The sequence below is a fragment of the Saimiri boliviensis genome, chromosome 6 (genome assembly GCF_048565385.1).
Source record: "Saimiri boliviensis isolate mSaiBol1 chromosome 6, mSaiBol1.pri, whole genome shotgun sequence".
Taxonomy (NCBI): Eukaryota; Metazoa; Chordata; class Mammalia; order Primates; family Cebidae; genus Saimiri; species Saimiri boliviensis.
In genome coordinates this window covers 65,170,785-65,187,159 of record NC_133454.1, presented here as the reverse complement: position 1 = coordinate 65,187,159, position 16,375 = coordinate 65,170,785, and the positions used below count along the sequence as shown (strand labels likewise).

At 42.1% G+C, this 16,375-nt stretch overlaps 1 protein-coding gene across 6 annotated transcripts in view; it reads left to right on the top strand.

The window, feature by feature from the left end:
• The window catches only part of PRDM10 (PR/SET domain 10), a 100,265-nt gene that overhangs the window by 67,944 nt on the left and 15,946 nt on the right, over positions 1–16,375 (top strand). For 4 of the 6 annotated variants that reach the window (XM_074400871.1, XM_074400872.1, XM_074400873.1 and 1 more), the window contains exons 10-14: positions 3,062–3,191; positions 3,693–3,935; positions 9,716–10,063; positions 11,491–11,646; positions 15,831–16,010. In XM_074400871.1, coding sequence (XP_074256972.1) covers positions 3,062–3,191; positions 3,693–3,935; positions 9,716–10,063; positions 11,491–11,646; positions 15,831–16,010 — 1,057 coding nt within the window. The remainder of the gene's footprint in view (positions 1–3,061; positions 3,192–3,692; positions 3,936–9,715; positions 10,064–11,490; positions 11,647–15,830; positions 16,011–16,375) is intronic. The other 2 variants (XM_074400875.1, XM_074400874.1) reach the window with 1 other exon arrangement.

Here is a 16,375-nt window from a genome sequence, read left to right as displayed (position 1 = left end):
TGTCTCTGAGTGTCATGTGCAGGTAAGTAACCAGATGGGCTACTGAGGGAAGGGTGTTACCTTTCATGTCCTTTCCCCTCTGCTCTTCATTGACCATTACCCATCTTTTCCAGCATAACCAAGACCCAGCAATGGGACGTCCTTTCACTTTAGATAAATCTCCCTTAATTGGAGATTCTGAAATAGGAAATTTTGAGATAGCATATACCTTCAAAATAATCTGCATCTTTGATTTTCAGACTTTGCAGCAGTACAATTACTTAATCAAACTAAGTCATATGTTTAACTGCACTGTATTGAAAAGACAGATGGGGGAGAATGATATAGGATGAAGTGGGCAGGAGCCAGATCAGGTAGGGCCTTGTGGGAAATGGTGAGGAATTTAGATTTTATTCTAAGTGTGATGAGAAGTCTTTAGAGGGTTTTGGTCAGAGAGTATTGTGATGTTCATTGTATTTTTTGAAAACCATTTTGGACAAAAATAACACCTGGATAAAATTGCCTCTAGCTTATATTGGAGTAAGAGTGGAGACAAGGAGTCCCATTAGCAGCTATTGCAACAGTTTGGGGGAGGAACGAGGCTGGTGTGGGATAGGGTCATGCCAGGGGGACACGTAGGGTTGCCAGTTTTTCCAGGGTTTGGAAAGACGAGATGTATGAGATGGTAGTTAGCTAAGTGGGAAAGTGAATGTTGTAGGGAAGTGCCGTACAATGGCAAGCTATATGAAGCGCCCACTTGGAGTTCATGGTTATGAAATGAAAGTGAGCCCACTAGCATGGCTGTGCATTGTTCTCCAGCCTCATACAGCTGCAGGGGTGCCGGTGCAGAGCAGTCAGGGAATTGGATGACACAGAGTTGTGGCTTTGCTAAGTGCTTGTAACACACATTGAGAAAACAGAACATCCGTGGGATGGGAATTGAGAACACACACAAGGGCATGGTTCCAGTGAGGGACCTGGAAATATGTGCTGTGGAAGAAGGGGAGAGAACTCAAGGCAACTCAGGGCTGCACAGAAGTGCCAGAAGGATTGGATTGGAGATGCTTGCATGGCTGAAGGGTTGTTGAGTGCAGGGACTAGAGGGAGTGAACTACAGAACCAGGGTAGTGTCCGAGTGGGTAGTGCACAGGATTGTCATGAAGAGACTTACAAGGGTGACAGGGTCTAGGATGTGACCACAGGGATGAATGTCTAAGCAGGGTAGACACAGATTTGAGTCACTCTCTCCTGGGTATCTCTAAAACTCCGTTCGTGGCTCTATTGTAGCAATTTTTATATTATATTGTAATTTTTGGTTTATATGCCAGCTCCCTCTACTAGTGCCAGCTTCCTCTACTAGACCCCTGAGGGTAAAATCTGTTGCATGTAATCTGATGTCCTTAGTGCCAGCATGGCATGTGACACGTAGTAGATAATACATTTGTTAGCCAACTGGTAAGAGAAACTTGGGACAACTAGGAAGATTTGAACTTTGACTAGGTATAATAATACTCAGCAACTTTCAGGTATTTCTTAGGTAATAATGGCATTATGGTCATATACATGTAAAGAATCCTTATGAGTCAGAGAGATATGCCAAAATATCTAGAGATGAAAAGATATCTGAGATTTGTTTCAAAATCATCTACTGGGTATGTGTGTGGGCAGGTGGTGGGGGTACAGATGGAAAAGGTTGGCCATGGGTTGAAAAATGTTGGAATTGGGTTATGGGTACATTGGGCTCATCGTACTATTTTCTACATTAACCTAGGTTCAGAATTTTCCAACATGGAAAGTCTTTTAAAAGTTGCTGGAAAAAATCTTTAGTATTTGCTAAATTATTAAATAGATAAGTGGAACAATAAAATTTTGATCTGATTGACATTGTATGCTTCCCACATACATATCTTCTAAAAGAAGTTTCCATAACTTACTTTTTGAGCCTCTTTTTTTTTTTTAGACAGTCTCGCTCTATCACCAGGCTGGAGGGCAGTGGCGTAATCTTGGCTTACTGCAACTTCTGCCTCCTGGGTTCAAGCAATTCTCCTGCCTCAGCCTCCCGAGTAGCTGGAACTATAGGCATGCGCCACCACGCCCAGCTAATTTTTGTGTTTTTAGTAGAGATGGGGTTTCACCGTGTTGGCCAGGATGGTCTCGATCTCTCAACCTCATGATCAGCCTGCCTCAGCCTCCCAAAATGCTGGGATTACAGGCGTGAGCCACTTTTATTAAGGAATTTATGTTTGTTAGCAATTCATGCCAGGCATCGTGGCTCATGCCTCTAATCCCAGCACTTTGGGAGGCCCAAGAAGGAGGATTGCTTGTGTTCTGGACCAGCCTGGGCAACATGGCGAAACCCTGTCTCTACAAAAAATTAAACAAAATTAGCCAGGCGTGGTGGTACATGCCTGTAGTCCCAGCTACCTGGGATGCTGAAGTGAGACAGCTGCTTAAGCCCAGCTGGTTGAAGCTGCAGTAAGCCATGATTACATCATTGCACTTCAGCCTGGGTAGCAGAGCAAGACCTAGTCTCAGAAAGAAAAAAAAAAATCCATTAAGGGGGATATAAAATTTAATTGATGTTTACTAGGCATGCTATGAAACAATTGAATTAGAAATTTGTTCTGACCTTCCAGAAGCTTGTAGTAAAACAAGAAAGTTGTTTGAATTTGGCTACATTTCTTGGAAGGAGTATGAGGTGAGGCTAAGGGAAAAGAGAGAAATAATGGGACTCTTGTCTCAGATGACATCTCCGGGGAACACACTTGAAGGCTTAGCATGTTCTGTCCTGTCTGCCTTTTTTCACATCATTTCAGAAGCAAAATATTGTCAGTGCTTTGAATTTTTATAGCTTTTTTCTTCAGAATAATTGAAGACATATCTTTAAGCTATAATAGAGGGCAAGGATGAGACATTCAGAAAGTGTATATTAGTAAAACAGTTGTTTCCACTGAAGAAAATCCAGGAAAGTAATAAAGTGAGAGACATCAAAATCTGGGGTTAGTAAGGATCCTTTAGGTCATGATTTGTTATGGAGTATTATGTAAACATGATGACCCATAACCCAATCTCTTGTCCCCAGAACAAGAGGCAGAGGAAGGGGACGAGGCAAGAGGCGATTTGGTCCAGGTCGACGACCGGGGCGTCCTCCAAAATTTATCCGCCTGGAAATCACCAGCGAAAATGGGGAAAAGAGTGATGATGGGACACAGGTACCGGGGGACGGGAAGGAACCCTCCTTAGATGCTTGTGTGGAGGACTCGCCAGATCCCTGACGAGACGTAAATACAAATACAAAGAGACCTTCCCAATGTTTGTAGACCTTTCCTATCAGACTTTGATGCCTGTTAATTAAAGTATGATTAAAGAATGGCAGAAAAGTGTATTATCAAGGGTTACCTACAACAAAAACCCAACTTCGCTGCTCTAAAGATTTGAAATTAAGCAGTTAGTAGAGGTGGACTTTGTTTAATTAAACTATTAAAATTATTGATATTCCAGAAAAGTCGTATCACAGTCTTTTCTTTGTTAAGTGCTCTGGAATCTCTGCTACTTTGCATTCTGTGCATAGTTACCTAATTAACTTTCCCAGAGGGAGAATATTTTTTTCTGAGTATTATGAATCTAGTCATTCTGAAATAAGCAGCAATTCTAAATCTGACCCGACAGACCCTCCAGCACTGATCTCTATTCCTGCTTATTGCAAATTTCAGGACTTGCTACATTTTCCCACAAAGGAGCAATTTGATGAGGCTGAACCAGCCACTCTGAATGGGCTGGATCAACCAGAACAGACCACTATCCCAATCCCTCAGCTGCCACAAGACACCCAGTCTCCCCTGGAACATGAACCGGAAACTCACACCCTGCATCTGCAGCCACAGCACGAAGAGAGCATGGTGCCCACCCAGAGCACGCTGACAGCCGACGACATGCGCAGAGCCAAGCGCATCCGAGTAAGTGGGGAAAGCCGGCAGCTCCTTGTGCCAGCCGGTGATCTTCCTCTCACCACCAGCTTTCTGGTGGTTTTCCAAGCTATTCACCTTCCACTCTGAAATCTCACATCTAGCCCGTCACATGTGCAATCCCCTTGTTTTGAAAGAAGGTATTCACTATTTCTCAATGTCTCGGTGTCCTGTGGCAGGCTGGCATGGCTGGTCCTAGATTCGACCCATTTAGTAATGACACAGAGGCCTGGAGGTTGGCAGCTCCTGAACTAGCTCTCTGCATCCCTCAATTCACAGATTGGAACTGGAGAAATACATTCATTTAGTTATAATAATCATTTGTATTTTAAACCAGGCTAATTTGTGCCTAATCATAGTGCTCAAGTTAATTTTGGGTAACTAAATTTGCTTATCTACTGCTTCCCAGGGGAGAATGGCAAATGTCATTACTCATCACTGTAAAGTGACCTGTGTCCAAGTTGAGACGGCAGGTACAGTTCACACACCTGGAGATAGCTTGAGCCAAAGCTGTCAGTTCGAGAGTTAGTCAGTGTCCCAGTCACCTGACCTGTGTCTTGGCCTCAGACCATGCGGCTGCAGAGCTTTCATGACTTGCAATTCAGATGCGTTTTGTTATTTCACAAATAGCATTTGAGTCTGAGTTAGGAACTGCAGGGGATTTGTGTGGAAAACAATATGGCTTTGTGGGATAAGTGTCTGTGCTGATAAAAAACAATGACTTAAAACCCATGTTTGTGGCAGCTGAGTGCATAAAGACTTACTGGTACTTTCCGGTAGATGAAAGAGACATTTTGTAACTTCCCAGGCTTTACAATTTCTACATGCATGATCATTTCAGCATAGGTTTCTCTTGGTCTTCTTATTTGCCTGTAGGCTAGAAGGGACCTTGAAAAATAGTCTAGTCCATGCCTTCATGTAAAAACACACTTAAACATTTGTAGCCATATGATAGCTTTGAAGGGCTCTAAGAACTCTGAGGCTAAACAGCCCTTATGAGGGCCCTGTATCGAAACATATAAAACTCTCAACTCACTGTATGTTATTTCACAAGGGTATAATCAACATACAGAAATATAGACCAGGAAAAAAAAGCTATGACTTAGTATCTTCCCATCCATTATTCTCCTTTAGTTCCTAATCTGCACTTCTTTCTCGTGCTTAATTACTGTATTTTCTGCTTTGGCCATTTTGATTTTTTTACTAAGTCCAGAAAAATGCTTGCTAGATTTTTGTTTTTTGTTTTTTGAAAAAAAAAAAAAAAAAAAAAAAAAACAAAACAAAACAAAAAAAACCGAAGCCCACACATGCAGTGAAGTTGTGGATGCACGAACACAGTCCAGCCATAATTGTACATGCATTCTTGAATGAGCAGGGTTACTGGTTTTGGTACAAGGTTCCTTGTGTCAAAGCAAAAGCCATATGTCTCTGGCTTTTGGAGGTCAGTCTTAGTTGAGCTATTTTGTTTTTTTTTTCTCTCACACATTCTAAAAAGTAGGGCTATGTATTTTTTCATCTTTTCTATCCAGATTGGTAATGACCAACTGAAGGGAAGTCTTCCAATCCAATTGGTAATGTAACTATTTTTCTCTCCTCTAATGCTGCCTGCTCAGTTGGAGCTGCAGGTAGGTTTGTTTCCTGTGTTTCACATAACAGAATGTTACTTAAGTGTTTGCCTGACCTGCTGTTCTTTGCAACCTGTACTTACTAAATCCTGGTGGAAACCACAATTTGGTTGCTGCAGTAAATGAAAATTAATGAATAATGATAACTTATTTGAAAACAGATCAGTGAATACATTGTGGGCCGCAGGCTCCTTATATACAAAATGAAGGGTAGGGCTAAGTGATCTCCAAGGTCCCTTCCAGCGCTGAAACCACCGGAATGACTTATGCAGTGATGCTGAGGTCTAACTATGTATTTGGCCACTGTGCTGGGTACACAATAGAATTTTCACTTGAGCTTACAGTCTAAATAGGGAATCAATACTAATGTAGGGGAGTTTCCAGTTAGGTGTTCAATGTAAAAAGTGTATCTTGGAAGAGTGAAAGGTCGAAGTCAAATAGAGGAGTCAGGATAATTCATGATGAGGTGAGACTTAGACTAGCCCATGAAAGGAAGAGAGGAGGAAGGTAGACTGTTACAGAGAATGGCAGCCATGGGATCAGAGGCCCAGACACAGGATGTTCTTGCTGTGGCTCGGGACAGTGTAGACGTGAGCCTAGCCGTAGCGGGGGTGCAGTGGAACGATGGTGCAGAGAAAGCTGTGTTGAGCAGGGCTGGCCAACCAAAGGCTTTGAAAGTGGGCAGAAAACTGTCTAAAGGAAAGTGGTTTAAAAGACCCCAAAACTGCCAGGCACAGTGGCTCCCGCCTGTAATCCCAGCACTTTGTGGGGCTGAGGAAGGTGGATTGCTTGAGCCCAGGAGTTCAAGACCAACCTGGGCAATGTGGTGAAACCCTGTCTCTACTAAAAACATACAAAAAATTAGCTGGACATGGTGGCACGCACCTGTAGTCCCAGCTGCTCTGAGCCTGGAAAGTCGAGGCCGCAGTGAGCTGTGATTGTGCCACTGTACTCCAGCCTGGGAGATGGAGTGAGGCCCTGTCTCAAAAAAAGCCCTCCATACCCCAAATCAACAAACATGATTGATTTCCTTTTTGTGTCAGAATTAAAACAGTATGAAAATTGATCAGTAATTTAGGTTTTTGTAGCTATTAATATCAAACTTTAGAAATATTTTAGTCAGGCGTGGTGGTATGTACTTACAAGTCCCTGCTATGCTGGTGGCTGAGGTGAGAGGATTGCTTGACTCTGGGAGGTCGAGGCTGCAGTTAGCAATGATCATGCCACTGCACTCCAGCCTGGGTGACGGAGCAAGACTCCATCTCTAAAAAACAAACAAACAAAAATCCCCTAAACTTTAGAAACAGTTTATGATCTTTGTCCATAAGTAATCTGTTGTCTCAGAATTCATTGCAATGTGAGTTGAATCCCAAATCATAGAACTTAGCAACGATATGATTTTAGTGTCCCTAGAGTAGCTGATATATATGTATAGTGTGGTGGATTGCCTGATGAACTCAGGGAGCAGGAGAACTAGAGTGGATCTGTGTGCTTTCTCTGACATTTCATAATTTTTTCTAGAAATGAGTACAGGTGGTAACTCTGATCTACAGAAGACACCTTAGAACAGAACTAGCCTGCAAGTGGGTCAAGGGGTGGGAACCGTTTCAGCACTTTTACAACCTTGTAATGTGCCGATCCCATTAGTATCATTAGATCAGAGAAATTACAGTTTAGTTCTTGAATACAATGTTCAGGGCTCCGTGGAAATTGAAAATATGATAAGGTTTGTCAGTAGAACCAAGAAAGTGGAGCCAGGTGGTGGCTCAATTTAAATCAACTGTCTGAAGGTGCTCACACTAATCAGAAATGACAGAAGACTGATTAGCATAATGGACCAAAACAAAACTGAGTTCTGTATTTTGGCACCTAAGGAGAAATGGCATCCTCAGTGGGACCACAATCAATGTGCATTATGTCTGTCCTTGGACACTTCACTGAACTTGGATAAAGGAAGAGATTTCTACATGGCAAAAGTGATTTAAATCTTGCGTCTCTGAACCTCAGAATAGCATTGGTTCATCTGCAATATTTCCATAAAGATTAAAATTAAACAAAATAGTAAAGCTTTGATGTAAAATTTATATCCAGACAGAGTAAAAAGATGAGGTGGCTGCTGAACTGTGCACAGAAGTGAAAGCAAGCCCTATGGCTGATTTGAGAAAAACCTATTATTATTATTATTATTATTATTATTTTGGAGACAGAGTCTCACTGCAACCTCCACCTCCTGGGTTCAAGCAATTCTCCTGCCTCAGCCTCCCAAGTAGCTAGGATTACTGCCCTGGGGTTACAAGTGCCTGCCACCATGCCTGGCTAATTTTTGTATTTTTCGTAGAGATGGTGTTTTACCATGTTGACCAGACTGGTCTCGAACTTCTGACCTTAGGTGATCCGCCCACCTCAGCTACCCAAAGTGCTGGGATTATAGGTGTGGGCCGCAATGCCCGACGGAGAAACATCTATTCTTAGAAATCTCTGCAGATGCTCTAGAAAAATCCTTGAAATAATTCTTTTGAGTTTCATATGAAATATATTTCACTGATTTTCAAACTACTTTTGAAGACTTCCTATAAGCTAAGCAACTTATTAAGGGATCTGGATACAAAAAAAGAATAAAGTATGATACATCCCCTGAAGCAGCCCCATTGTCTGAAGAAGATAACTGAATTGCTGTTTATCTACTCAAGATAAGTGAGTAGGTAGCTGCTTAAAAATCTTTCTCCTAAACCCGGTTAGAGAAGTCCTGAGAAAGAAATTTTCTGTTACACAGTAATTATGTCTAGAAATTTCACTAAATCTAAAATAATTATTTTGTTTTCCTCACGTGATGATTTCACATTAAATTTAGTTTAAAAATTGATGCTTACAAGTAATTTGAAGAGTTTAAGCATTGTTCACTGCACTTTCTTCATTACACAAATCATGCACGAAGATCTCCATTAATCCTTCAGTTACCGTTCATTTATAGCTACATAGGCACAGACATTCACAGATATACTTGAAAGATTCCCCCCCGTGTAGCAATCTAGAGCTTTCTTGCAGTGTTTTGAGGAACTTATGAATGAGTCTTCATTATAAGCATAACTGAAAGATTGATTCCGCATTCTGTGTGAGAGATGATTTTGTTGATCTGCTCTCAGTAGAGCATGCATAGTTTTTCCAGTGGTGGTGATGGGTTTGCACTGAGTACCCATACTATCCCACTTGGATTTCCTATAACAATTGCATGAATTTACAAGATGGCTAATCAGCATTACAAGTGCAATCTGTGCCTGAAAACAAAGAGCAGAATTGCCTGGTCTAGGCAGGGAACAGTGTGATGAGCTTAACTTTGTTAGCATGGCATTCTAACTAGTAGAACTAACTATGCTGGGACCCTGTCTTCTGTTCTAAGAAGGAAGTGATAAAATGCATATATTCCATTTATGATGTGTGCTCATGTCTCAGTCACATAAATCTGAATCCTTTTCGGTTCTTTTTCTTGAATTGAGATCTGTAATTCTCATGGCAGAAAATTTACCCTTTAAAGTGGTTTTTAGAACGTTCTGAAGTTGTGCAATCTTCACCACTCTCTAATTCCAGAACACTTTTATCACCCCCAAAAGAAACCTGGTATCCATTTCCTCATCCACCCTGACACTGGCAAGGACCACCCTTCAGTTCTTTTTATTGTCTTTTTTTGCTAAGCGTTTTAATCAAGCCTCAAATTCATTTTCTCACGAATTTCAACAAATAACATTTGGCTGCCTTGCTCCAGCCTGGTTCTTGCATGTGTGACTTACCCTAAGTCTTTTCCTCCAGATCTTCCATTTTCATCCTGTTCCACTGTGGGATTTGTTTTATTATCCAAGTCTTCTATTGGGAATGCTTTTTTGTGTGACTTAAACGCTTTCTAAAGAAAACCCACATACATAGATGTAAAACAAAACACACAAAAAATTCATCTTTTCAAGAGGAACTCCTTTGAGGACAGCTTCATTTTCAGTCTTCCCAGAAACATCTTTCAACCGTGTGTGTCCCAGAGTTGAACTTCTGTTGCAAGTCTGTGATTGAGGAGATCATCCTCTCTTTCTCTGTAAAAGTGTGATCCATTTGCATTCTTGATTTCATCACTAAACGATCACATTTGTGTATGTCTTTCAGAATGCAGCTCTTCAGCATCTGTTTATTCGGAAGTCCTTCCGGCCTTTTAAATGCTTGCAGTGTGGGAAGGCCTTCCGGGAAAAGGACAAACTGGACCAGCACTTGCGTTTCCATGGGCGGGAGGGGAACTGCCCATTGACCTGTGATCTCTGTAACAAGGGCTTCATCAGCAGCGCATCCTTGGAGAGCCACATGAAGCTCCACTCAGACCAGAAGACTTACTCTTGCATTTTTTGCCCAGAATCCTTTGACCGCCTTGATTTGTTGAAAGATCATGTGGCCATTCATATTAATGATGGCTACTTCACCTGCCCAACTTGTAAGAAACGGTTCCCAGATTTTATCCAGGTGAGTGTCTGCTACTGCGATTCCTGTCTGCTTCCTTCTTTTGGTAAAAGAAACTTCGATTTTTGGAAAACTGAGACTGCTTAGCACCTGCATTTTCATTCCTTCTTTGAAACAACTTTACAATTGAGAACAATATTTCTTCAATCAAACTACGTTTGTAAACAAAAGATTATTGATCCTTAATTGTCCGGATCAGACATTGACATTGAAGTGTTTAAGTTATATTACACCCAGATCTGTTATAATTTTTAAAAAGTCTTTCATAATCTTTATCAATATCTATTACTTATAAGATATACAGAGCCTGTAGAAGACATACTCCCATTTCCGAGGCTGGGAACATCTACTCCCTACTACTGTGGTTTCCTGTCTTGCTTTACCAAGGCCATCCATTTTGGAAGGAGACAAAGAGAAAGTTGGTATATAATATACTTTTGTATCAAGCAACGACCGCCTTCTCCCCTGTAGTGTATTCTTTGTTGGAGCCAAATGGATGAAGATAAATTTCAGAATATTCGTAATTTCATTTGGACTTTAAGTGTTAGGATTTTCCTATGCTAGTCAGTGAATAATGAAGCATTTTGTAAAAATACTCTTTTTCAATTACCAAAGGAAAAGAAGACCAGGATTTAATTTTAGTTCTGCTCACGTTGAGAGTCTTGGAAATTTTCTCACTTCACACAAACTAGGAGAAAGGTTGCTTTAAGGCATAATTTAATGGCAAAAGAAACTCCAAAAATAGTGAAGCAAACTGTCTTATGGGAATAGTTTGCTAGGACTCACTACTTAGCTTCCATCCTCAGCTCTTCTTCACTGGATATGTGTGGCTAGGAGAGTTCAGAAGCCCTATTCCTTCGTTTATCTAAAAGTAAGGGAAGTAAATCCTAGTTGAGAAATGACACCAGCGTCAGATGGCTCTCATAAACCAGTAATGCCTTCTGTATCCTCTCATTCATGTCTTTAATTCTTCAGAACTTGATTTTATAAGAAGATGTAAAAGGATCAAAAGGGGCTAAATTGCTTCTATGCAGATTAAAGACGGAGAAAAGTAAGGAAGAATTGTTTTTTGTCTTCCTCTAGATCCTTTTTAGCAAGATTCATTTAAGCCCAAAGGAACTTTTGCTTTTTATCTTTGAAAAATGGGTTGCAAATGATCAGGGTTTGACCAAGCAAGCACTCTGTCTTCCACGTTTCAAGTCCTCTGGGAGGTTAGGATTTCTAAGGCTTTCTGGCTACTTGTTTTGTTTCTTCGTGACAGGGACAGTATGTGTTATTGAGGCCAATTATCACATCTGATTGGATTCCTCCGCGGGGTTGATGAAAACCCATGGTAATGCATTTGGCTCCCTCTAGCGTTGACAAGCTGCCTTTGGTCATTTCCTCTGGTCCCTGTGTCCACTGAGTTCTTCCATGGTTTTTACTACCAGGTGAAAAAACACGTGCGCAGCTTCCACTCCGAAAAGATCTACCAGTGCACAGAGTGCGACAAGGCCTTCTGTCGCCCGGACAAACTGCGACTCCACATGCTCCGGCATTCGGACCGCAAAGACTTCCTGTGTTCCACTTGTGGGAAGCAATTTAAGGTAAGACACTGAGACACAGCCCAAGGTGGTTCTCCTGGCCGCTGGAATTACCGCAAGCTGAGGGTAAATGCCTGTTCATTTCATCGGTTTATCACCCAGTTCTCATGAACTGGACCTGAGATGCACTTTGGGCCTTGTGTTTGACTTAGTTATAAAATTAAGGGAGGAAACTTACTTAATTCCTCAAAATAGTTAATTCAGATCCCCAAACAAGTGGAGTAAAAATGCATCTCCTAAAAGAATCCAAATGTATAATGACATTATAACTAAATTGCTATTGAGATTTCCTAACAGACCAATACCTTTACTTACCATTCAGATCAAGAGGTTTTTATTGAGCACTGAATAAGAGCCAGTAATTGAGGCTCGCAGGCAGCAGGACTCTGATCTGATACAGGTGGGAAATCTGAAGAATGCTGAGAAGGCTTAGACTACTTTGGAGAATGTTAATGACCTCAAAGATTAAAGTAAAATGTAATAAGTATCAGTAACCCACCTGGAACTTAAAAGAAGCCAAGCAAAACCCTGTAGGGGACCCAGAAATAAGAGTTAAATAAATAAATGTAAAAACAATGAAATATGCTTCATTGGGAAATCGGATGATTCTGCAAAAATGTCATTGGAAGACCTTCTGCTGAATGTGATTGTAGGTCACACTCTCATAGAAATTGGAAAAGAATCAAATGGATTCAGGAGAGGAAAATTAAGGATATATTTATGACACATGGAAAGAAATTAAAGAGAAATAGAATTTTCAAAACTTGCTTTATGGTTAAGTGTGTTACAGAATGTAATCTAATGGCTTTTAATATATAGTAGCACAATTTAGAATTCTGTAGAGAACTCCAATGTGAAAAGTATAAATAGGTCTGAGATTTTTCTCTTCTTAAATTAAAAAAAAATTGTATCTAAAAAGATTCCTGTTTTGTGTTACTGTTTGGCCATCCACCCATCCCATCCAGCCAATATTTTTTTGATTTTTCATTTTGTGCCAGATACCATATTTTAACACCTTGGAATTTTTTTTTTAATGTCTTTGCTTGCTTTCATGTTCTCCCTTACTTTCACCCAGTATGTTCATCACAGTTCAATCAGAGAAGCAGAGCCACTGTGAGTGTTACAGAAGATGATTTTCTTATAGGACTAGGAACTCAGTTATAGACGATGGAGAAGTGAGAGTCAGAAGGGAGATTCTGGGAGGCTGGAACTCGGCAGTATACCCACAGAAGCATTGGTCTGGGTGGTCAAATGGGAACTTACCTGGGACTCTGGGAGCCAGGCACCTCCACCCGCAGGGGGGCCCAGGAAGGAGAGCTGGTGCAGTTTGTGGAAGACCATGTCACTGCATCTGGTGGTGGATGTGGAGCTGGCCAACAGGGCTGGCAGTAAGGAAGACAGCTGGTGGCTGGGTGGGAAAGAGAGGAAAAGTAGGGACCCACAGGTACCTCTACTTGACACCATCTACAGTAGCACGGGGCTGCTTCCTTTCCACCTTCCAGGCTGGTGTGAGTTTCTCTTTGGCTATCTCCCAACCCGGAACCATGCTGGGAAGGAGATTCTCTTTAAATGTAGTTCCTCTTAGCCAAGTTGACACAGCACAAAACCAGTACTACCTACCTTCATAGCATATTTTCAAACTAGAATCAGAGTAGTTTTTCTGGAGAACAGCTCTGATGTCACGTCCTTTCCAAAAAACTCTTTAATAGCTCATCATGCAAATAAATCCCGAAGTTCTTGTTACTCCTAAGATGCTACAGGATCTGCCTCCTGCCAGCCTCTGTGGTTCCCGCCTCCCTGTGCACTCGGGGTGACCTGCCTGAACTCCGTAGCTTCACACGTGTGGCATACTCTCTCTCCTTGGGCCTTTGTACTTGTTCTCCCTCCCACTCCTGACTTGAAATGTACTTTCAAACTATTGTATACCTTAACCTGGCTAATGTCACTTCATATGTGGCATTTCCTGATCCCTGGATTAAGTGCTGTTTCTCCCATGAATTCCCACAGGGCTTTTTCTGGTGACTTTGTCATAGCATTTGTGTATCGCAATTGCTCGTCCTGCTAAGTGTAAGCTCCATGAGGGCAGCATTAAAGTCAAGGTGGGACTTTCTGACTTTAGGGAGCTCACACTAGCATAGAGAAAAGAATAAAGTGCTGTGAGAGGATTTCACTGATTTGGGGTGTAGGGGAGATGTCAGAGATACAGTGACACTTTTGAATCTACTCATGGGTAGGAAAGAGTTTGCCAGCTAGGGAAAGGGAAAGGTGAGGAGTGAGGGAGGAATATTGGTATCTCAAGCAGAGGAAGCAGCAGGGATGTGGCAATGCCACGATCAGGAGATGGGGAGAGGGCGAGTGATGGAGGGCGTGGCAAGAGGAAGCCAGGGAAGCAAGTTAAGCCAGCACACTGTGCTAAGTAATTAGACTTACCAGGAAGTGAGCCCTAGGCGTTTCAGAGCTGGGCTAATTCAGGCAGAGGCAGTGGGTGTGGAGAAGAGGGGCCATGATCAAGACAGGCATTGTGGGAGGCTGACAAGACCTTGCACTTGGATGAAAGGGGGAAGGGTGGACAGCAAGGAATGGAGATTTGCCTTTGAGAGGCTGGATGTTTGGGAACACCACTGGTATGAAAAAGCATGACTTAGGCAGAAGGAGTGGAGGCAGGTAGCAGATTTGGTTTGGGGGATGTTAGGGTGGAAAGACCTCATGGAGATTTGGCATCCAACACGTGTGCTTGTCACGATGTGCATGGCATAGTGTGATATTTGAGTTAGGCTTTGCAATTTACGTGGTGATTCAGTTAAGGTAAACGGGTTGTTTAAAGGGAATAGATGGGGGAAGTAGTGGATGTTGAGGCTTGGAAAAAGTGGAAATTCAGGAGGATTGGAGGAGGAGGAAGAGGAAAAGAAAAAAAAGTGGCAATGCAACAGTGTTTCATCGCTGTATCTACACTAAAGAAAGATACTGTCATTTGGCAGTGTCCTTAATCCAAATCCCACTGCAGTCAACGAAGCTCTGAACATTCCCTTCTGTGCTTTCCAGAAATGAAGGCAGGTGGGATAGGAAGAAAGAGGAGTTGGATCACATGCATTGTAGCAGAAGAGGGAGGGAAGCCTGGCACTGGAGCTCGGCCCTTAGCCTGCTCCTTGATACATGGTAGGCACTCAAGGAATATTTATTGAGTAAATGTGCTGAAAAAGGAAGTCCTTTAAAAAGTCCCTGTGCTGAAAGGTGGGAAGAACTGGGTTTGTAGAAAGGCTCAGAATCTTTACGGGACTAATAACAGTTTACTCATGTGTCCTAGAGCAGAAAGCCTCACTGGACCCGGGAGCTGGCACTTTGTTTTTATTCGGGATGGGCTCTGTCGGAGTCTCTCCATGGACTCACATGAGCATGTATCACTAGATAGTGAAACCAGGAGCTGAGCTCTGGGCCCCATGCTCCATCCATAGTAAACAATGGATTTGTTTACTTAAGCTTCTAATTCTGTACGGTGAGAGGTTCTAAATCCATAAGATAGGAGATTCTTAAATTCTTTTGGGATTTAGAAAAATATGTTTGCTAAAATATGTGGGAATTGAGTATACACATGGCTTTTTTTTAGACAGAGCCTTGCTCTGTCAGCCTCCTAAGACACAGGGATTACAGGTATCCGCCGCCACACCCAGCTAATTTTTGTATTTTTAGTAGAGACAGGGTTTTGCCATGTTGGCCAGGCTGGTCTCAAACTCCTGACCTCAGGTGATCTGCCCGCCTCTGCCTCCCAGTGTGCTGAGATTACAGGCGTGAGCCACCACATCCGGCCTACACATGGCTTCCAAAATCTGGTGTTACCTTTTATTCATTATCAATTTGTCTTTAGTTCTTTTATGCCAGGCTTATTCCATGTTCTCTTTAATCTTCTCTACATTAAAGTGCAGTCTTTATTCTCAAAAGTCAGTATGTATCTTTCCTATTTAATGGTCATTTTAAACCAAGGCTCATTGGAATGTACATATTTGCTAGTAAACAGAGTAACTCCCAGCCACTTTTAACATGACTTCCTATGTCCTAGTGTTCCAGCAACTCAGATGTCTCTTGGAGGCTTGTGGTGACTGCTAATTTGTATTGATTTTTAAAATTATCCCTTCAGTTAAAATTTTTCTACCCCCACGTCTACCCCGTTTTAAAAAATGCTCTCTAAATAGCGAAAAGACAAACTTCGGGAACACATGCAGAGGATGCATAATCCTGAGAGGGAGGCCAAGAAAGCCGACCGCATCAGCCGCTCCAAGACGTTCAAGCCTCGCATCACGTCCACAGACTACGACAGCTTCACGTTCAAGTGCCGCCTGTGCATGATGGGTTTCCGGCGGCGCGGCATGCTGGTCAGTGTCAAGTGGCTGCAGGTTCCTGTCTTCCCTGCACACCTCATTTCTGTCGATGATGGTCACTTTTGTGTTGTATTCTGTGCTAAGCTAAGTTATGTTGATCAATGGTTTTGTCAATGTCCAGGGGAAGAAACAGAGGGAAACAATTCCCAATTTGGAGTTCTCTCTTTTCTAGTCTCCCTTTGCCCTCTTGCTGCTTTTTGGGTTAATTCTTGCAAGAGGTCTTTTTCCATCACTTTTCATTACTAGTTTTGTTTTTCTTTACCCATCTCAATCTCTGCTCTCGCCCTATTTTATTTCCCTCTTTTGTGTTCCTGCATGTATTTTCTTTTGGGATATTTGCCTTCTCCTCAGCTGTTCCC